At 35.5% G+C, this 23,863-nt stretch overlaps 2 protein-coding genes across 2 annotated transcripts in view; both read right to left on the bottom strand.

Annotated features, from left to right (window-relative positions):
- The window catches only part of LOC149799225 (low-density lipoprotein receptor-related protein 6-like), an 88,729-nt gene extending 83,884 nt beyond the window's left edge, over nucleotides 1–4,845 (bottom strand). Inside the window, exons 1-2 of the mRNA XM_089958496.1 lie at nucleotides 4,705–4,845; nucleotides 3,168–3,627 (exon numbers count right to left, since the gene is read on the bottom strand). Coding sequence (XP_089814622.1) covers nucleotides 3,168–3,627; nucleotides 4,705–4,774 — 530 coding nt within the window. The 5' untranslated portion in view covers nucleotides 4,775–4,845. The remainder of the gene's footprint in view (nucleotides 1–3,167; nucleotides 3,628–4,704) is intronic.
- A 16,352-nt stretch (nucleotides 4,846–21,197) lies between these two features.
- Nucleotides 21,198–23,863, bottom strand: part of LOC149799223 (uncharacterized) — a 132,826-nt gene continuing 130,160 nt past the window's right edge. Inside the window, exons 34-35 of the mRNA XM_089958168.1 lie at nucleotides 23,599–23,778; nucleotides 21,198–21,612 (exon numbers count right to left, since the gene is read on the bottom strand). Coding sequence (XP_089814294.1) covers nucleotides 21,485–21,612; nucleotides 23,599–23,778 — 308 coding nt within the window. The 3' untranslated portion in view covers nucleotides 21,198–21,484. The remainder of the gene's footprint in view (nucleotides 21,613–23,598; nucleotides 23,779–23,863) is intronic.

The following is a 23,863-nucleotide window of genomic DNA, read 5'->3' as shown; positions in this document are numbered from 1 at the left end:
ACAGTAGTGTGCTAACGGGGAAAGGGGGAGGGAGAGTTGCCCCGCGCTCCAAAGATATTGGGACGCCAAAACAGCTTATTAAAAATAAATTTCAGGAAAATCAGTGATAGGGCTATTATCGTCAACCCGGGCCCCAATTAATCTTGGTAATGTTTCGCAACCAAAAAAAAAAAAAAAAAAAAAAAATTCTGCGTATACATTTATCTTCTTCCGCCGCCATAATGTGTGAGGAGACCAAAAGTAATTTCGAGTATAGTTCTCAATGGTGGCGAATTGCACACGAGGTTTCTTTCTCGAGTTTACAGAAATGGCCGTCCATATTCCAAATGGAGTGTTACATGATCCTTTGTAGATTTCGTACAAAACTCTGGCCTATCAAATCATCAAGATATGGAGCTGACAATCTGTAATAGCTTCACTTTGAACCAAGCTTAAGTCGTAGTCTTCGTTATATCGGAGGTAATGATGCTGCTATCTCCGATCATTATATTATAAAATTAAATTTGTAATCCGTAACTCAGACGCATGAGAAGAAACATAAATTAGCTGTGCAATTTTAACTTTAATTTTCGAGAAGAATACATATATATACATATGCCGTAAACACCCGTTTCAGGATCAGCTGTGCTACTACCCTTGCTGTTGATGCTGATACAAAAACGATAATAATAATAATAATAATGATAATAATAACAACAACAACAACAAGGGCTAATAATGTGCTTTCCCCAGAAAATGAATAAAAACATGCACTAACACTACTACTTCTTCTACGGGTAGTTGTCATAAAAGCGCTGTTGACATCATCGAAACCCATGCGCCTGAGTGCCATTTTTTTCTTTGACTTGTGTGCGACATTTTATCAATTTCTACATATTCAAAACAAATTGTTACGAACTAAACAACAAGTCGTGAAAATGGGCAAACCCACCAACCCACCCCCAAAAAAAACGAACGTAACGAGAATGAGACGAGTCTGGCGTACATAATAACGGTATTAAGATATAAAATGTGCAGGTTTATATACTGTAATTTGAAGAAAATGACAACAAGTAGTGCAAAATAAAATGAACGGAAATAATGGTGCCTTTGCTGCAAAGAGTAATGACATTCTCAGCATCCTGATCGCTTTCCGATGCGAGTCGAATAACTGCAACTCTCTGCAAGAGACTCGTGAGAAATATTAGTAACGCTTCCAATATTGGTCAGATCTGGCGGAAACATATCCGGCAAATCTACGAAGAAAAGAGCCCCATAAATAAAATACTGCACTTTTGACGACATTTCAAGCTGGTAGCGAGTTCTATTTCTAGCTTGGAACTAGAGTAGCAGGATTAAGACATGTTTCAGTACTATTCTGTAATCTCTGATACCTTTCAAGGCATTGGGTGACCGAGTTGTCATTTCAGTACTGACCGAGTTGTCATTTCGATACTATTATTTAATCTCTGGTACCTTTCATGACATTGGGTGACAGAGTGGTCACTTAGGCACTTGCCTTTCCACATCACTCACACGTCTCACCTCTGTCGAGTCTCAGCTCAACCAGTATGGGTATGTGAGAAAACTCGACCAGTGTGGGTATGTGAGAAAACTCGACCAGTGTGGGTACGTGAGAAAACTTGACCAGTGTGGGTATGTGAGAAAACTTGCCAGTTGATTCCCGTGGGTCGATTGTTCTTCCTGGTATTGTTCCGGGTTCCTTCTCGACCAAACATAATCGCCACCATCATGTGAACAAATGGCGTTAAACTCCACAAAAACATAATAAACTGCTACCATTCATAATGATCCAATTAATCTGTGGGTTACAATTGCAGCTGCAACTCTCACAGTATAAAAGCCATTACACTGACATGTTTCTGGCTGTGTTGCAATTGCTTCTGATACTAGTGGTTGATGGTAGCTAACAACTCCGCTTTATCAAAAATACTAATTCCGAAACAAATTCGAACTTTTAAAAAGTGAAATAGACAGCAATAACAACAACACAATTTTTAAAAATATTTTTAAAAAATTGTTGCACTAGCTCATGTCAATTGTATTGCATCAATTGTATAATGATAAGACACAATATTAAATTATAGCTATATAAGAACGAAAGTATATTTAATGCGAAGTTATTTCCGCTAAGTAATTTCATAATGTTAAAGCGGACACTCCTTCAGCTGTTATGTCTACATTGTGAATGAAAATGACGAAAATGGAAGTATAAGAGAGAAACTTGGAAACAAGGTCAGGGCCGACAAGGGGGGGGGGAGGGGGCAACCGGGGATTTATCCCACACAAACCAGGGATTTAATGAGGCCCGGGCCAAACAACAATTTTAAATTTAATAAAAGATATGTTTTATTTGAACAAGAACTAGGAGAGGTCCGGGTGTTTCTTATCCCAGGGCTGGTGATCGATCCCTACGGCCCTGATCATGGTGGGGTAGAAAGGATGGGGTGATTGTATTACACTCCATATTTCTTATTAAGGTTTGAAATTGAATGCGTTTTCCGTGATATTCAACTTGGTAGCCCATGCTTTGAAAAAGTGACACTATTTTAAATGTCTAATTTTAATTTAAACCATTTTGTAATTTAAATTGCTGATTTTGTAACCCATTTAAAATGCTCAGAAAAATGATACATGTAGATAGAGAAATAAACAGATAATTGTACTCGTCTATGACGACAAGAAAAACATTATTATTTTTACATAAGTGTGACCATGATACTGTTATTTTATCGTGAACAAGCAATAGCGCCATGTTGTTTGTTTATAGACGAATTATTTTAGTGGAAACAAATTAAAGACAACGTACCACTAATGTATCATTCACTTATAAACTTGTATCAAAAAGACGTAAATGATGCAATGCTTAGTTAGGCGTTTAATACTTTAAGCGGTCTATCTGTTTTAAATTTAAAGTTCGATAACATCCAAACTGGGATATTTCATGAAAGGACAAATGATCCAAAACGCACTTCGAGAAAACTAGTTCCTATAGCTGCTTTATTATATAGCCAGGTCACGTGAAGTTTCACATAGGTATATCCAGGTTATGTGAAACATTTGTATTATAATTAAGAAGGGCTCTCTAGGATGCACGTGACTCACGAAACAAAGCCTTAATGAGAGAGAGAGAGAGAGAGAGAGAGAGAGAGAGAGACTCTTTGTACCCTTTCTGGGGATACACAGCCACACTGTGTGGATTCGTCAATGTGGTTCGCACAACCAGTTTGTAAACATTCTCACTGCCCTCGGCGGAAGAAAGTGGGGTCATAACAATCCAGTCGTAAAGAGAGTCCGTCCAGTAAAGGTTGTTGGAAATCCAGTCAACAGCAATTCCTTCTGATAACTTGGAAGTCCCTGAATAAAGAGTCAGTGTTTCTGTGGTCCCATTTAAAAGAAGTCCCTGTATTTTCTTGCTGCTTTTCTCGCTCCAGTATAAGGTATTGTATCCATAATGATAGCTCAGTCCACAGAACTGCCATCCGATATGAGGCGCACTGATGTGGCGTACCTGCACGTCGCCACTTGGCACCCACTGGGAAGGGTCTCCTTCGATCCCGACTATCCTGGAGACACCCAGCTTGAACAGGGGCGTCTGTGTCCATATCAAGTTCTGTCCATGCCGTACTAAAGGAATATAGACATTCAACGTGCTGAATCCATACAAACACAAAACCAATTTGAATAAAATTTATTGCTCATGCAAATCTGCGATATTTCTTTTGGACGCATGCAGATATACAATTTAACCATTTGGGTAATGTGGCACGTAATTTTAGTTTGATATTTTATCAAGCACATCAGAAATGTAGGGGTTTTAGTCTCAAATGGTGAAAAGGGTGCAGTCAACATCTAATAAGTGTTGATATCATTTACATTTTGCCAAGGAAGTATTTCTTTCCTTACAGATTGTATTTATTATTATCAGGGCAAATTCACAAAATATCCTTTACTATCGTTTAGGCGCAGGGTAAACAAGCAGGCGAGGAGACTCTGGGACGGAACCACAGTGGGAGCAAAGAGTGCAAAGCCCCATCTCCCCACCCTTCCCGGAAGACCCTGCATTTTAAGTTAACTGTAAAGAAAGCGTACAGTTCCGCACCTTCCCTTAATTATTATTATTATTATTAGTAGTAGTAGTAGTAGTAGTAGTAGTAGTAGTAAAAGAGTTTCTACTACTGCTGTAATCTGAATCTTCCAGTTGAATATGTTCAGTATTTTTAAGCTTTTTGTGCTTATTCCTTAAAATCAGTTAGTTAGATGGGTAAAAATATGCACTTTTTTCTTCTTACCACGGGTTGAGGGGGGGGGGGGTTATTTACAGAAGCAAGTTTGCTCATTCCGCAATCCTCGACGTTTAGTCTCTATTTATATTGACTTATTCTATGAATGTGGCAAATCAAATAAGTACTGTTTAAACCAGCATTCTGCATTGCATATTTCAGTCCCTTTCGATAATGTCCAATTAATAAATTTCTGTGTCAAGAATAATGCATATAAGGTTTCATAGCTATCTTTTGCAAATTTCTAAATCATTTCTATAAAAAAAAATTTAAAAATAAAAAATAAGAAGTCTTTTTTCTAAAGATATTGGTAGATATTTTTCATTATATTTTCTAAACTTAAAATCTATTTCTTTCATAAAACTGTGATATATGAAAACGTTGTCATTCACAAAGGGATATTATAACATAAAATACTTACTGGCTTGAATGGATGTCACAATCAAAAAAGTTAAATATACTTCAACGATACACTTCCAATTAGCTGCCATCCTTATGACATTTTGTACACTAGGTTAGAATGTTATAAATTTACAATCGAGTCAGGCATTTAATAAGAGAAATGCGACACAAGACGGAAGTTGTCATTAAGTGATTTCCCCTCCACGAAGCCTCCTAGTCTCGCTAATAAAGCACCGGCAAGTACGCGCATATTACTGATGCTAATTAAGTCAATGGCCACTTTCTGTCGCCTTAGGAAGACCCCGGTGTGGCCGTTAGTAAATTGTTGTATTTACCATTCCCTCTTCATAGTCTTACCACTCCTGGTAACAATTATCCTTAAATTTATGATTGGACATATTCTGACTTTAACAATTATCGCCGTAAATGTTTACAATGCAAAGTTTCTGCTTGAAACGAATCTCGACCGAAATTGCGTAAACGAAATGAAGAGGCTTAAACGGGGGTTGGGTACATTACCGTTCAAAATGGGACAAAAACCGATAATGTTAATATACATGTTTGGAAAAGATGCACTGACAATACCATTAGTCTCAGATGGTAGATGGTTAGAGCCCATAAAACAACAGTCACCTGTACGCCTGAATTCGGAAACCGTGTAAGCTCAGTTGATAGAGTCTTCTACTCGTAATCCAAGGATGGCGGGTTGGATATCCATCCAGGCAAACCATGTTAGTTACCTCCGTTTAAAGGCACTCCGCTTCCATTTCTTCGACATGATATAGACAGTAATTTGCACACAAGTGCCAGTAGAAACCCTACCAAACCAAACAAGTGCTCAGTTGTGTTGGAGTTTTCTCTGACAATAGCCACCCCATGTTTGATATTTTGACATTTATGTTGATGTGTACACCCATTTTTATATTTAGACATTTATGTGTGTCTGTACACCCCAACATAAATCTTAAAATATTAAAAGTGGGGTTGTGAGGGACAGATGAAACTCGGTTTAATCCTGCCCCAAACCCCAAAGCCCCTATCTCCCATTCTTGGCTAGCTTTGCTTTAGTCTTGACTTTTAAATGGCGCCACAAATGTTCTCATTAGGTCTTTATGTGTAGCGTTCTTTTATTCTTTGTCATCCAATCTTTTATTTCTTCTGGTTCTGTTTTGGTTTTGTTGTTGTCTTTTATTTATTTTTTTATTACACTTTTTAACAAAAATCATTTCCTCGTGGTTTTATTCTGCCAGAGTCGTCATTTTAGGACTCACGGTAATATATGTTCCCATAGTAAACCTATGCAAACACCATAATATTAAAAATGCAATAACTTTAAATTTCTGAGTAGTCGTGATCAAATCTATATTTATCAGTCTAGATTAACTTAGATGTTAGATTATATGTAGAGAAAATGATATGAGTCGCTGCATTTTCTGGACCTACATGTGTTTGAAACGTGTGCTTTCAATTCCGCACCAAGGAGTCGAGTGCTAAATTCAGTAATGAGTGTTACAAACTCAAGACTGTTAAAGGACTGAAATTCCATCAATTAAACAATGTCTGTTTTTTTTTCAGTTACAACTAGGATAAGCTCTCAATAGATTCTTTTTCATAAAAAATAACTTGCATTATTAACTAATACTGGCTAGCCAAACCCATACATCTTCTATCCATTTCTAGACTGGTTCCCATTTTTCCATACAATCAGTGCCGTGTGTCCTTTTATAGGACCAAACTGTGCTGTCACAAACGTACGATTTGCTGATATATTTTTTGAACGGTATCGCAAAAACATCGCTATTATTAACGTGTCAACATTAATGATCATTTCATAGTTTTTAATGAATATTCTTGCTTCATACATACGTTTGGAAATGTGAAAGGCTTTGCAAGACCAGCATCTGATGTGGCGATCATCCGCATCGGAAATATCTTTGTGGTGTTCCACATTACGCAAAACTTGTGTATTGTAACATTCTTGGCGATTCTACGTGTTTATACGTCTTCATAATCGCTCAGACCAGGTATAGAAAGTTGATGGATGTTAACGGTTATTGGTAGATAGTAACCACTCTCTTTCCCTAGAGATCTAAGTAAAATTAGGAAAATAAAATGAAATAGAAATAAAAAAATTAAGAACAAAAAAAAAAAAAGAAAAAAAAATCTATTGAAATCAGTAAAACCTGTACATAAAATCCCGTCGTTATTAAATTATTAGCTTTTACTTTGTCATCTTTCGCAATGAATATCGGTTTTGGAGAAACAATTTTGTTTGTTGTTGTTCATATTCAGCTTTTATAAAATTAAAGAACGATAATTACACGAAAATAAACATATATAATAATTTTAAAAACTAAAATGCTGTATTTGTTTCGATGTCCACTGTGTACATTAAAGTGTCAAGTAGAGTCAGTTCTGTACAATGAGGTAACCTCAAAGCAGAAGACATTTTATGTAGTGGAATCAGAGATCGTACTTTGTCACTCCGATGGGCAAGACTATTTAAACAGTTCATTCGAGTTCAACCCAATCGAACGTGCTGTATGCAAGTGTCGTTGTCGTTCATCAATGTAAATATCTTCTAATAGGCAGTTACACGTGGTTTAGTGTAACAGTTTTGTTCGCCAAAGCCTTAAAAATCGGCCAAGTGGGCCAAGTTATTTGCGCACTAGCAATTAAAACAATAAGTATAAGCTTTCTCAAATCGTTTGCTTCCAATATCATTCATTTCAATATGAGCCTACTGCGTAATGTTTATTCCAATAGACCCCTTTTTGACACATATTACTACTAATGTACATTTAAATGATTGCACTCATATGAAATTTTCATCAGCACCGAACTGCTAGCGTCGTCATGGTTGAAAACAAAACCATCTCGTCACGCCGTCCTCGGATTTGGTGTCACTAAAATAAGGGAAGATATGTCTTTTTTATTAACATTTTCAGGGTAGTTTAACGGTTTGTTGGATTCAATACATATTGCCCCCCCCCCCCCCCCCCAACTTCGCTCATTGTATTCTGTACAGTTACTTTTCATTACTGAACGTTTCATTGTGTCAAAAGTAACCCATCCACCCCAAACATCTGAATTTAATGTCCATAGATTATACATCATTCGTTGGATAAGCTGAACTATAAAGAATCCAACGTACCATGGATCACAGCTCTCACCTCAGGTACAGTACCAGTGCCTAATTACTCACTATGCACTGGAAGTAATTACTCACTGTGCACTGTAACCGAAATAGGCACAGAGAATTACATTATAATCCTCATATTAAAAGGAGTAAACAATTTCGTTTAACCAGTACAAAGAATGTCTAAATCAAAGCCAAAGATCACTAAAAAGAAAGGCAATAGTCATAAGTGATATCCGTACCAGATATTTAACTGCTCTGATGAATTAGCTGGGCATCTTTGAATCATCAAGCGCCTGCTGTAAACCCACATCCAAGAGGTTTGATGTAGAGGTGAAGATCGAGATTCTCATCAATTCGACGTACTGGATTTGAGATGCACATCTCGGCTCCATGACTCGATTATTTAGAACGGGGTACAGTGTAGTCAATAGCCCGTTGACGTACCTCTTTTCCCGTCTCTTTTCGTATCTTATTTTTTCTCGTCCTTACCGTCTCCCATGTTCCTGAATTATCCTTTTCGTCGATCTCCTCATTCGTATCGTCCCACACCAAACGTAGAGCTGTTCTCTCTACACCAGTTCTCTAGCTCCAGTTTGTCGCTAGTGCTTTCTCTGATAAACATGGTAGTCCATAGTGCTGGTGTTGGTAAAATGGTATCACAATATTCGTTGGTAGCTTCAAGTCACCTCGCCTTGTTTCACTGCGTGGTTTCTCTTCATGGTTATTTTGGTTACTAACTCGTATTCTACACGACTGAATAATAACAAGAGTCGCTCGCTCGTTCTTTATATAATTTCACGTGCGCCCATTCGAGTATTTACAAAGAATTAATGCAGAGGAGGCTAATACATTTCTAGTCGGTTGGTAAGCAAACAAGTGCTGACACATGACACCTTAATGCACGCAAGAAATGAAAAACCAAAGATGTACGCTAACCCTCTCTTTGAAGACAGGTGTCCTGCGCCTATCTGAAATTTTGTTCGAACATGCGTCCAAGTGAACCTGGCTTTCCATTCTACTGTGCCTCTTTAACTTGGATGCACCTGGGCCAACGAGCGATTTATTTCTTTATTTGTTTTTAACGGGCACCACTTGGGGCAGGAACAACCTGTAGTCTAATTTAAAAGAAAAATGGCTGTGAAACACATTACAAACACGAGCGTGAGAAAATATTTATGCCACAGACTGGTAGAAAACAATGTTCCGGACACATCCATGGCTACAAAAATCCTTACTTTCTGAATGAAAATCGCCAACCTATAAACAACCAGAACTATTTTATGCCACACCTACTGTCTTCTTTGTCAAACACCCCCGTTGTGCCCTGTTGAATCAAACATGAACTTGCAATCTGAAATTACATCAGCATCTCCCTGCACTAGTAATAGCAACGCTTACCATATTTCGAAGACAAAAAATACTCATTCAACACACCGGCTGGATTATACTAACAGGCGCTGGAAATTCAGAGATGGACATGATCTTAACTTAATCTGGTTTAACGTTACCTTGTCCCACGATATACCCAACATGTGACGTAAGCTAGGTTAAACTCACTTGTACATAAATAAACAATGAGAACTTCATTACTGCGTCGATCGAAAAACACTGAATGGATTTCAAGTGGTCTCTCCAGGAAATGTAGAAGATGTCCTCAATTTTCGAATCACAATTGTCTAGACCTAATATTATCATGTTCTTTAACCGCTGAATATTTGTTTTTGTGTTGGAGCATCATATTCATATAACAGCGTTTTCAGTTCAATCTTTTCATTTGGTTGTAGGTTTGAAAGTTTCTGGCCCAAAATGTTAAATAGTTCTTACTTCCAAAGATTGGTTAAACCAAAGTCATTACAGTCAGATTGCAATATATCGTGTGCATCCTTACTACAAGTGACAGATACAACTTAATTCATTGACTAATTAACAAGGTAATCTCAACCAAAATATTGATTAGCATCTTTATATAGCAAACCTGTTTATGTTTCCGCCTTTCAGGAATGTTAATTATATCACTTTCTTTCCAAGTGTATAAGGACCATATGAAGATCAACAAGTGAAAAAAAAACCTTTATTAAAGTTTTTATCATGGTTTTAGTTTTTACATTTCTCAAATGAATTACCACTGGAAACCTTTAGGACACACACATTATGGTCAGCAAGTATAAGTTGCCTGACTTGGTGTTAGGTAAGAGACTAACACAGTCTACCGGTATTCTGCTAAATGGTTTGCTAACATTAATGAATTGGTAGCAAATAAGCCTCCAGTATCTTCTGATCGGGGTTTTCCTGCCATTTTACAAGAATCACAAAATCTACAGCATTTAGAAACATCACTTTTCATTTCTGGCCAATAAAATGATACAAGATTTTGTGATAAGTTGACCCAAAAAATGATCAGCCATGGAAGTTCATGGATGTGACTAAGAATTTCCTGTCAATATACTTCGGAACAATAATTTTATAACTCAATGATCAGTCGTCACCAAATGGTAACTCAGATTGTCTCTATGTTCTCAAACAGACCCATTTTTCACCAAACAACAAACTGGTAATTGTATGTCTTCCGTTTCGTTAATAGCACTCTCAAACAAACAGGGAGATCATCAGGATATTGTTCCTGTTCGACAATGAGCGCTTTTATTTTTTTGTCACCTGATTGAGAAGAAAAAAACATGAGTAGTCAAATGATCAATGTGATGGATATATATTGATTGATCAATGCTAGGAGCAAAAGTGACCTCATTAAAAGACTGACTAACAAAATGTCAGCTAAAGGAATGATTTCCTGTTGGACATTATTCGTAAGAGTTCTCTTTCCATAACTCTTGTAACTGCAAAAGCAGTATACAAATCAGAGACTTCCTTCTCAGCATGATCGACCTTTTGAACCAAACAAGACCTGTCAGTTTCAATTGGGGTAACCCAAGCCTTATCTCCAATAGGTTACTGCCATGTAATAAATGAATACCCTCCATAGGTAAAGAAGGCACTATTCCAATAGTCATAGGTCATGAAGCTAAGTCTGATACCAACTGACACAATAGAAAGGAACAATATGGGGCTTTGCTCCTATAAAACCAGGGAACAGACTGATTTATGTCAGCAGGGAGGATGCCAAAAAAATCCCCATATTCTTTTATGTACTTGGTTTTAAGCTAAAGTCATGGTATAGAGGGAGTGAGAACGACAGATTTTGTCCAATGTGTCACCAGAAAGGACATGGACCAAGGGATTGTAAGGGAGGTACATTTCCACCAGAAACAACAGGAACATACGCAAGCAGAGTAGCAGCTCAGCCAAGTATGCAATCACAAGGGCAACAACAACAACAACAACAACAACCAAAGCAACAAGAGGAAGCACAAGCGAAGGCAATTCTAGAACTCATCAAGCAGGTCAGAGAGGAAAAAGATAAAGAAAGTTTCCAAAACTTGCCAGAATTAGACATTACGCAAATTGAGGGGCATAAAACACTTGAGTGGGAAGGCTTCTTGAGTCCCGACAAAACAAGCAGAATACACAATTTACAAACTGAAGGAGGAATAATAACGGAGAACAGATTCGGAAGCTTGGAAGATAGCCAGAATAAGGAAGCCAACTTACCCCTCCCCTCAACGCCACTTCCCAGAAGAAACAGAAAAAGGAGGAAGGAAAGTTCAATATCTCCCCAAGATCTAAGCATGACGACAAGAAGGAAAAAGACTGATATAAGACAGGAAATACCGGAAGAATCAGACCAAGAGAGTGAAAAGGAGGAAGAAAAAGAAGAATACACCGAATCAGAGTATGAAACTGGTACAGACATGGAAACAGAAAAAGATACAACGGAAGCTGGAAAGGAAACAACGGAAACAGAAACAGACCAATCCAACAGAACGGGAACGATCAATGCTGAACAGGAAACGATAGTTACAAATAATATAGAGAATGGAAGTACTATTAGGTCAACAGAGGGGGGTGGGGAAACCAGTGCCCCCCCCCCCCGACATTTCAAATTAAACACATAATTCAAATACATAAAATATATATAATTTATATTAAAAATAGAAGTAATGGAACAAAAAGACAACACCCTGTTAAGAGACAGGAATGGAAGGAAAGAACTTGCAATTCCTGTCTGTTAATGTAAATGGAATTAATAAGGATAAAATATTTAAATTTTCAAAAGACCTAAAGTATGACGTACTGTTTATACAGGAAACACATAATGGATTTAAGGATAATATAAAAATAACAATGGAAAGTCACTTAGATGGTATCTTATTAATTAATGATTATCAACATACAGATATCAAAGGGGGGGGGGGGGGCTAGCAACTCTAATTAAAAACAAAAAGGGACTGTCATGGGATAGAATAGAAGTAGGTGATATTTTTAAAGGCAGAATGATACACATCAAAATTGAGGAAATGAACATAATTAATATATATATATGCCAGCGAAAACAGAACAGAAGAAATTTTTTTTAGAACATTTAGAAAAATATATTGGGAAATATGCAACAGAAAGTATTATTTTAGGGGGCGACATTAACTGGGTGGGAGATAACATAGATAGAGAGGGGAAACTAACATCAAATGACATTAGGATTAAACCAGATATGGAAAACTTTATTAAGAAATATAACTTTACAGATGTTTATAGAGTACAAAATTTACTAAGGAAACAATTTACTTTTGATTATAAAATAAATAAAGGAAGCCGTTTAGATAAGTTTTATTGCAATGATTACAATGAAAATATACATAGAGAAACTAATATTACTGATTTTAAAGTATCTGATCATAAACTCATAAATATGACTGTTACAATTAAAAATAGAATAAAATGGGGGCAAGGAAGGTGGATGCTGAATAACTCGATTTTAAAAGATACGGATTTTATACAGGATATTAAAAAGGAGATAGATAACGTTAAAAGTAGGGAAAATTTAAATATAGTATTAGAATGGGAAAACTTAAAAAGTAAAGTTAAAGAAATAACGATAGGACACTGTAAGTTAAAAAGTAGGAAACTAAAAATGGAAAGAGAAGCGATTAGAAACCTACTGCAAAAACAGAACAATAGTGATATGGAAAACCATTTAAAAAACAGATTGGAAGAAATAAATAAAATAGAAAGTAGGGGTAGAGAAATCAGGGCAGGGAAATATACGGGGATATACAGGAAAGCAGAGGGATTGTATAAAAGGGAAGAAAAAAGAATGGGGGAGTTAAAACACTAGATAAAATTAAAATAAACACAACAACAACAACAACAACAACAATAACAAAAAAAAGAGGAAATTATGGAACATATAAAAAACTATTATGCTACACTTTACGAAACACAAAATATAACAGATAGTGAAATTGACGATTACTTAAAAAACATTCCATGTGGGAAAATTAAACAGGATTTTAAAAATATTTGCGATGACTTTATTACACAAGAAGAGATATTTGAAAGTATAAATACAATGAATAAAGGAAAATCGCCAGGAGGAGATGGACTCTCTGCAGAATTCTACATGACATTTTGTAGAGAGTTGTTGCCCATTCTCGAATGGTTATATAATAATATATTTTTAAAAAATAAGGAAATGTCGGAAACAATGAAGGAAGGGATAATTATTTTAGTATACAAAGGGAAAGGGGATAGGGAAGAACTTAAAAACTGGAGGCCCATCTCCCTCCTTAACACAGATTATAAAATATTGAGTAGGATTTTGAGCAATAGACTTAAAAAGGGGATAGGAGAAATAATCAATATAAATCAAACTTGTGGGCCAAAAAATAGGGACATACAAAGCAATATTTTAAGTATAACCGCAATTATAGATATATACAAAATAAGGGACAGAAAGTTGCTATGGTACTTTTTGATCAGGAAAAAGCCTTTGATAGAATTGAGCACAACTATATACAGAAAGTCTTGGAAAAACTTGGTTTCGGAGAATCTTTCCGAAAATGGACAAAAATATTATATAGTAACATAACTTCAAGAGTTCAAAATAACGGAGCAATGACAGAACAATTTGACATAAAAAGATCAGTGCGACAAGGGTGCCCACTATCAATGCTATTATACGTAATAGCAATTGAAATGCTAAGTATCAGTGTGAAACTAAACAAAGAAATTAAAGGTATAAAAGTTCCAAATATTAAAGAGGAAGTGAAAATGCTACAACATGCAGACGATTGCACTAACGTTTTAGAGAATCCGAAATCCTTTGAGAACCTCATAAAGGAATATGAAAAATTCGGAAGAGCATCGGGATCCAAAATAAATCAGGACAAAATGGAAATATTAGAGATAGGCAACTGGCGTGGTAGGAACTCAACCATACCAGCCCATGTATTCAAGGATACCGTTAAAGCACTTGGAGTGTGCTTTGGCAAAAACGAAGAGAAAGATACCTGTAAAAAAATGGAAAGTGAGATTAAACAGAACGTTGATATCTAGGCACTTACGCCACTATGTCTAATGGAACGAGCCCAAGTGGCCAAAACATACATGTATGTTAATCTTAATTATATAATGAAGTCCAACAATATAAGTAATGTAATAATAAATAATATTGATAAACTTATAATTAATTACATATGGGATTTCAAACTGCATTATGTAATAAAAGAAATTTTGTACAAAGCAAGAGAATTGGGGGGGATAGGGATACCAAGTCCCATAATTTTAAAAACTACTAATATTTTAAACAGATTTAAACGACTGAGTGACGATCCTAAATTACCATGGGAAGGGATTTATATATATTGGTTTGGTTTCGTTCTACGGAACAGGGAGGGGATATATAAAAATAATAATGTTATGAAATTATTGGAAACACCTAGGAAGTTTAAAGGTATAAAAGACTTATTAATGAAATATAGAGATAAAAAAGAATTTTAGGACTTAGACGAAAAACTCTCATATAATTGGATTAGAAATGACATAACCAAAAATATACTAAGTAAAGTAGAAAAGGAGAAATTATATGTAAATTGGAAAAATGCATGGGGGCACTGGTCACAACTAGGGTCCCTGAAAATACAAAGCCTCACCTTCAAATACATGCATGATGCGTGGTTGACAGGAGAGGTTGCAGTGAGACGGCATATGGTCAGAGTACCGCCAAAATGTCCGCTGTGCAAATTAAATATATTTAGTAAGAGACATGTTATGTTAACTTGTATAAATACACAAAATGACAGGAAAATTATAGTGGATGAAATTAACATAAATAGCAATTTCAAACCACAAAGTATACTATATCTTGACGGAGATTTTAATAAGAAAACATTATATAAAATAACAAGTTTTATAGTCAAGACGATTAAAAATTGTGGCCCAATAAAATTTTAACTTATGAAATATCTCAAGAGGGAAAGTACAAATAATGATGCCATGGGGCTATGTCACATGGCGCTACGCGAAGTGAACAGGCCCATGGAAGAGTCTAGAAAGGAACCCTCTTGAAAATAATTTTAAACCGAAAATATTTTTTAAAAAAAAATAAATTTAAATTTAACTTATTTTGAGTTGCAATCCGACTTCTGATTGCATACATTTTAAAATTTAAAATAAATTCAAATTTCAATTTCAATTTCATTTCACATTTTTTTTTTTTTTTATTATTATTATTTTTTTTAATACTAATGGACCAATTTAGGGATATTTATAATTAAAAGATAGACCTGCTCCATGGGGGAGAAGCATATTAATTAAAAAAAAATGTGAACCCTTCCTGGAGCTCAGTCTTATCTTATTAAGAAAGGTGATTAACACATTCATAAGAATCAATAAGATTCAAAATTAAGGGGACATCACCTTTCTTCCAAATCCACAAAAGTTTAATAACGTTCTTCCGCTGTATATGAACACGGAATATATTAGAAAAACTTATACACCACAAGAATTTGATCCAACAAGCTATCCCAACAGAAACACAATATAGCATACATAACCCATAGCACAAACATATAACAAACATGGGATGTAGGAGACCCTAGCAAGGTCACAGGAAAAATAAACTAGGGGAAGTTTAACCAAGAGGAAAAGTGAAATCAATCTCGGAGATACTCCCCTATAGATACACTAGGGACTGGAAAAATACCCGAACTCCTAATTCACGTTATAAAAACGAGGAAACAATACATTACAACAAATCCGGGGGAATACAAAAACACATAAATAAACAAGGTAATTAGGATGGGGGGGGGGCATCTGTCTGGTGCCCCCAAAAAATAAATAAAAAAATAGAAAGGAACATTATCACAGCTATAATATATTCCATCAATAATACTTTCAACATCAAACGACTTCTTTGACAGAGGCAACATACCTGATAAAAAACGTCTGAGAAACTCCCGTGTCCCATACAATTTTAATAGGGATAGGCTTGGTAGATTCACCAATATGTGATACAGAGCCTTTCAACATGAATGGTCCATTATTCCCCATAACAGAATCAGAATGGGGTTTGTTTGACCCAACCAATGTATTGCTTTCACTAGAAGACCATGACCTTGACCTCTTAGAAATAAGAGCTTTGGAATATTTCTGTCTTTATTCTCTTCTATATTTTGCAACCTATCTCAATCAGAAAGTAGGTACCCATTCATTTTACAATAAGTATATATAGGAAGAGGGGTTTGATTTGTTTAAATTGTGACAGATCTAGATTTTGAAGTATTCATGTGTGACTGAGTGTTTTTTTTTCTAACTTAAAAACTAATGAGAGGAAGACTTAATGGCAAATGAAACTTTGTGAATCAAGGAATAATTATCAGCTGTGCAAGCAACCTTTTCCAAAGCTTCCACCTTTTATTCATCATGATAGGTTTTCACACCAATAAGGATGCAATTGTTAAAATCTTCAATTAACATGAGCTGTCTTAGGTTATCATAATCTTGATCAACCACCTATCAAATATTGTAGTTGTTTTTCCCATGCAAACTTCAAATGGGTTTGACCTTTCTACAATTCTGTTATCTTTGTTGATATGCCTCTGGTACCAAGATACATTCCTAAACCACTTAATAATCAGTACTTTATTGTGCCAACTGTGAAGTGTTGACTTGAGATTTGAACATGTACACTTCGGAAGTCCGATGCTTTCTGGGCCATTTAAAGTTTTCAGCAATTTTTTTAAAGTGAGGAAATTATTTACCTACTTTTTTTCATAAAAACAGGGAACTATTATAGTAACTGACTATTTCTGCTAACATCAAAACCTGAACTTTGTGTGTAAAGGGGGTGGTGGATGATTGTGCTCCAACTGCCAGGTCCAATTCTTTAATTCTTTACTGTATTCTCTCTTTGCATTTCTCTTTTCCTTCTCTGAATTTGCTTATCTCCTCAATTGCATTTGTATTCCTCTCCTTTTCCTCTCTATCTCTCCCTTTTCTCTCTCTGCAAGTTTATTTCTCTCCTTGTTTTGTCACTGCCTCTCCCTTTCCTCTCTCTACATTTGCATTTGCCTCTCCTTTTCCTCTTTCTGAATTTTTATATCTCTCTTTCTCTCTCTCTCTCTCTGCATTTTGAAACTCCTATTTCTCTTTCTGAATTTGCATTTCCATAATTTCTTTCTGAAGTTGAAGCTTTGTTAATTTAAATTCCATCAGTTTTTTTTTTAAACTTTAATTCCAACAGTTGCTTATGTAAACCAAAGATAGACTTACTAATCAAACTCAATTCATTATCATCTAAAATTTAATTTTCCTACCAAACACTCAATCTGACATTCTTCATCTCTTGTGTTGTTAGCAACGCTTTCACTTCAGAAAGATCATATTGTCTGGTAAGCTCAAGCAACTAGTCATTTTACAAAGACTTCAACTATTCCTGGGTAGGATTCAAAACAAAGCTCTCCATTTTAGATGACATTTAGAATACCTGCTAATTTCACTAAAGACATCCCAAATGTGTGATACAAAATCTCTATCAGTGACAATGAAAATTCTGAAAAAAGTCAATGTAATTTTTTGACAATTTTAGAACAAAATGTAAAAAAGTATTTTCATGAAATTCAGATCCTGGACAAGCCCCCAGTTTGTGTTATGACTCTTTGGTCTTACAGAATGTGATGGACAGGAAATGGAACCAACAATCTGAACAAAAATTAACATACAATTTATTTACCTAGCATAATGTGACAAGTTACTTACAGCATTGTGAATTAAATCCCAAATAATCCTAAATGCTCTTTCAAATGTCCAAATGAATAAAATGCTCTTCATGAATGTCAATAGTCTTGATTGTACTGATATACCAATAGTCTTGAATATGTAGATGTACCAATAGTCTTGAATTTGTTAATGTACCACAGATACCATCTAACATGTCTCTGAATGAGCCCTCGATAATCACAAAGTTTTAGTTGAAAATGTCAATGAGCATTTAGTACATCTATTAAAAACTGTAATAAATGATTCCACTGAAATTATATCCAAACCCAATTGAAGATGATTCGGAAACTGATCTTACAACAGAAATGAAGACTTTGTTTACAAAACTTATATTTATATACAAACCCGTACCTGATCATAGATGCATCAGAATGGCCTGGGATTCACTTGACATGGATTATTTCTAATGAACAATTCTATAAAATTGTCAACAAGTTTACTTCCAGAGCATTCTAAACTTGTAAACAGGGTTAGGCCTTTACCTCAAATTAGTATCAATATTTTTCTTTTAAATCAGTTAGGTACAGCCCTCAGCATGGCAAAAGTCAGGTATACAATAAAAATACATATTTACAAAACTTACCAATATTTTGTCCTTTGAGAAAGAGATACTTTAATGTTACAATATTGTCATGATTCACTTTCCAAGTCAATGGATTACACATTTGGCAATTCAAATTTCCTTGTAATGGTGTAATGAATTGCTGATTGCTACTGGATTGGAAATGCAAATAAACTGTTCAACAGTTTTATGAATGGTAGGCCACTTATGTGTAAAAAGATTTTTTAAAAAGACTATATGAGTAGGAATATTAATGTTTTACATAGTTCCTAATGAATTTGTAGTCTTAAGTTACAGTATATAGGCTGGTCCTGTAAAACATACAGTCTATTCTTGCTATCATTCAAAACCTATTCAAATTTGGGAAAGAAAAAAATAAACATGTCAAAATTTCTTATTGAACCACTGCACTTTTGTACAGATTGGTGTTTATTTTATATTTTGCGCATTGCTTTAGTGAGATTTCCTTCACAAATTTGATGTCATTAACAGGAGCTGTTATGAGATGCACAGGAGTTGTCTCCCTCTTTAGAACAGCATGTAGGCTAATTATGTGATGCAGCAGATATAGTCCATTGAAGAAATACAATGTTGCAGTTCAAAACTGTTTTGATATCTTTACATGTGTGAACCATCACACCAAATATGGTACACTGAGCTTACATTCAGGTAGGATAATTATGCAGATAATATGCATTTTTATGGCATATTTCATATACTTCTTTTGTATGATGTGTCTTGGATTTATCTACCTGTATTAAAGATGTACATCATGATTGTAACTTGAGTTTCCCATCATTTTTGACTCACATGTATGAGTATTAACATATAAGCAGGGATCATTATAAGCACCAACGTTTCCTCTTGTAGCTTAACAGAACTGTTGGCATTTGATGTTTGGATCTGAAGGAAGAAAATAATTTTTGGAAACCTGCAATTTTATTGCACAGATCTTTTTCTAAGTTTTCCACTAAGCAACTAATGACATGGTTTCAGCCATGTGCATCACCAGTTTTTCCCAAATCATGAAGCAAGTACCAGGTGTTCAATGTTTTTACAATGTTCTGGGCTATATCTGTTCATAGCAACAAGGTATTAAGTGTTTTCCAACTGATATCATCCCCAGTTTGAGGTGCTTTCACAGTACGCTAGTGTTTAATCTCATGTATGTCCTCTATTTACACTAAGTAAACACACATGCACACTGAGTCAAACCTGTCAACCATATGAAAAGGCAAACATGGCCTTTATACACAGGTAATCTCTGTACATCTGTATACCTAATAAAATTGGTTTACAAACAAATACCAACAATCATTATTATATTTCTATTACTACTGTTATTATTATTATTATTATTATTATTATTATTAGTAGTATCAAGTTTGTCTTATGTGCACAATTCAACAAAATCACAATATAGACATTTTTAAATTAATCATTGATTTTAGTTTGTTTTGTATACCATGACAAAAACTCATTTCTTTACTGATTGACAGCCTACATACGACTCTTTGGTAGGACAGCTTGTACAAATTATGCTTGGAAACAGCTGGTAATACTTCAAAAACAGTATCTGGATTTGTCAGTTGCTCAACTTGTCAAAATCAAAAGACAGTTGGGTTATGGGAATAGCCTGTGATAAATAGCAAATCACAAGAATCAGTATGTGGCTATTGCTGTGACAAACAAACTGAATGACTCCTGACCCTAATAAAAAGGGATGTAACTCATATATCTTCTCAATGATACAGTTTTTCTCATTACAGATAGCTTTAATTCACAGGCATATGAGTAAAGATATTGAACAATGCCACCACACTGGCACAAAAAGAAACTTCCATTTCTGCTCTGATAACACAACTATGATTCCCAGTATCCAGCAAATGAAATGCTTCTACCCTTTCCTGTAAGGATAAAAACTGCCATGCTTTCAAACCCAACATTTTGACATCTTAGAGTTAGACTACCAGTATGACAATAACTACAAATGAGATTTGAAATGTTTATACCTAAATTCACATAATATGCTTTTATCTAAACAATGTCTTGCTCAACAAACAAAAGTTTAATTTTCATACTTGCATAAATCACCTAGCTGTAAAGAGCCTCATTGTCAGACAAATTACAAAAGGTTCATTATAAAGTGGGTCACTCAAAAGACTGCATTCACATAATACAGAAGTTACTAAAGCACAGCACAAACTTGTGCTACAAAGAAAAAACAAAGTGAAGCCTTAAATAATTCACATATAAAAACATAAAACATTCACAAGTTACATCATAACAGTGCAAGAAACATTTTTTAAACAACAAGAACTGCAAAAGTGCTTATAAATTAATATATATATGCAAAGTTGAAAACTTTATGCAATAAAATATGTTTCTAGTCTATGATAAGAATGTTTTTCTCAACTTTAATAGTACTTTATGAACTTCATTAGCTATATCGCACCAAAATGAGGGGAGTCAAGTGCCTTCTCAATGGCTACAGTATAACAGCTGACCCAAGCTGGCCAGTGTATCATAGCTGCAAACCCCAGAAGTCTGATGCTTCTCCAATTAAGCTGCTAATTCCCACAATAAAATAAGTACCTCTAACTTTTCATTTCAAAACAAATCACAGAATGTAAAGATGTTGATTAGAAATATATGTTTTAATTTTCAAATTATGGTACATACATAATGATACTGTTTTTCTGTTTTTTGTTTTTGCTTCAGTTGTGCAGCACTGAATACTTAATGAAATATTTACATATGCCAGGCAGTGATATCGGGCCAAATTTTCTTTGAACATGGCTGCTATTTTTATCCAAATAGCGGCCAAAATATGCTGTCATAAAATATAAAAGTGGAAAGACCAAACATTCGATCACACAACTGTTTTCCTGGATATGATTGTGCTCCTGGAGGTGTTACCAGGTTTCATTGAATAGTTGCTGCTGATTTGACATCTCTGATCCAGTTGTCTATTAAATTTTCCAGTATGCCCAATGGCATGGGTCCATTGCTAAGAATGATGTCATGGAATTCAGGCAAATCAAACAGTGGACCTGAAATACAAGGTTTTAAAATTTTATAAGAAACCAACTTTTTTTAAAGTAAAATATATATCTTTGATAATACTTAATCAAAACCTTGCAAATCCAGCCCTCCCAGGTTAACATATTTCATCTAAAGAAAACTAAAGGTTATCTGCCCACCTAGGTGGTAGTTAGAGTGATCTCCTCTTGACACTGGGATTGGGGCCAATTTCTATGAATTGTCCATTACTACTGAAGAAGACATGCTCTCTATATAGATGTTACAGTATTGAGGCTGGAAAGGTGTATGCATATCATGATTGGGTAAGTATTATTCAAGAAACATTTAACACAAAAATTTGGTTTCTTCTTTAAATACATTATCAAATCATTAGTACCTAAGGAGAATATGTAAGAGGTGGAAGGAAATAATCCCCTTACCCAAGAGAGAACATCTCTAGTCCTCTAAGGTATGTGAGACAGCTTCTAGATAACCTGACTGTAAATTAGGCTCCTATGTCAGGGAGAGGCTTTGAAAGGGAAATATTTTCCCTCACATAAATCCAGCAGAAGCCATCAAGCAGCATCTTTATAAATCTGTCAAATAACCCAGACTTTTCTTTTTCAATATGGGTAACAGTTCCTCCAAATCAAACTGCCTTTTAGGATAAAAAATCTCTTATAAAACTGGCAAAGTGTACTTGGATCTCTATCCTATAAGCAATGTTTGTGGTGACTAGTTTCTCTTATAAAACTGGCAAAGTGTACTTGGATCTCTATCCTATAAGCAATGTTTGTGGTGACTAGTTTCTCTTATAAAACTGGCAAAGTGCACTTGGATCTCTATCCTACATGCAATGTTTGTGGTGACTAGTTTCTCTTATAAAACTGGCAAAGTGTACTTGGATCTCTATCTTACATGCAATGTTTGTGGTGTACTTGGATCTCTGTCCTAAAAGCAATTTTTGTGGTGACCTGTTTCTTGAGCTGATATGTGAAGCAAATTCATTGGTGTGGGGATTTATTCAGGATGAAACTGTCCATGTTGATAAATTGTCCTCTTCCGCTTTTGAGTGCAAAATCAGATGTGATCTTCCTTGATGCAATAGTTCGGTCCTCCTGAATGCCACTTATGAGCTTGCACTGTGTCCTGTAGATGGTCTTGAGAGGAAGTGTACAGAATATATGGGAATTATTACCAATATCTGATTTCCCATGAATGGTAGCCTGTTTTTCACAATGAAAAGCAAGGGGCTTCATATGATGTAGCTGAAAGAACTCTGGGGAAAGGTTTAAGAGGTGCATTGAACATAACACCAAGTCCTGCTGGATACCACTGTCAGATCAACATCATGGTAAATCTTCCCCATTCAGTAGCAAAAGATTGGAGGATTCTCCCTAATGGGATCTGTGATAATGGGGGCATTGATATATGTCATTTGAGTTACATATGGTCCTGGAAACATTGGCAAAAATGAATGACCTCCCTTCACCTGCTCCATTTAGTTCAAGAGAACTGTGGTTTTTGAAGTTGTCAATTTGATTGGACTACATCCCAGAGGCATGTGCTTACAGGACATCCCAGCAACCTTATATTGGTTGCCTCGCAAATTTCTCTACTGTTGTTGAGACCGAGGGATGGAAGGAATGTACTCTTGTGGCTTGTTCTAAATTCAATCTCACTGATCATTAAAGAGGAGACTAGATGATGAAGGTTGAGAGTATAGCTTGGCCTATGATGGACTTTAACAGTCCCAAAATGTTAGTATCTTGTCAGATTGTGGAAGCAATAGAAGGTAGATTCTTCTGTAGACAATGATCACCTGATGACCCAGCAGGTGACGTAGGGAAATGATGACAAAACTCCAATGGGAGTAGGCAGAAAATGTCTTCAGTCCAAACTTGCAAGGCAGAGTTTCACTCATCACGTTAAGATCTAATAATAATGCATGAACCTGAGGGCCATGTTTCGTCATTTTTGGATTAAGGAAGTAAGGCCAATATATCTTGCGCTACCTGCAATGTAGTTGGCTAAAAATGTTGAGGATGGGGGCTCACTTGTGGCACTTATGAGTCGGATTCCATTACTCCCAAGGTGTAGGTAAGCAGAGCCTCCCTTTTGGTGGCAGAGGCTTGAGGCTAAATGAAGAGATCTCTTGGAAACTGACACTGCATACCAGAAGCAGTCTTGAGGTACTATGTGGGTAAGATTTGATCCATGAGGTTGCCTATACAAAATGGATATTTTCCACAGGAAGTGCCTGGCAGCACTATGTGGGTT

Source organism: Sinohyriopsis cumingii, chromosome 5 (genome assembly GCF_028554795.1).
Source record: "Sinohyriopsis cumingii isolate HCF-2022 chromosome 5, ASM2855479v2, whole genome shotgun sequence".
In the NCBI taxonomy this organism is placed as follows: Eukaryota; Metazoa; Mollusca; class Bivalvia; order Unionida; family Unionidae; genus Sinohyriopsis; species Sinohyriopsis cumingii.
This window is presented reverse-complemented; position numbering and strand designations above follow the sequence as displayed.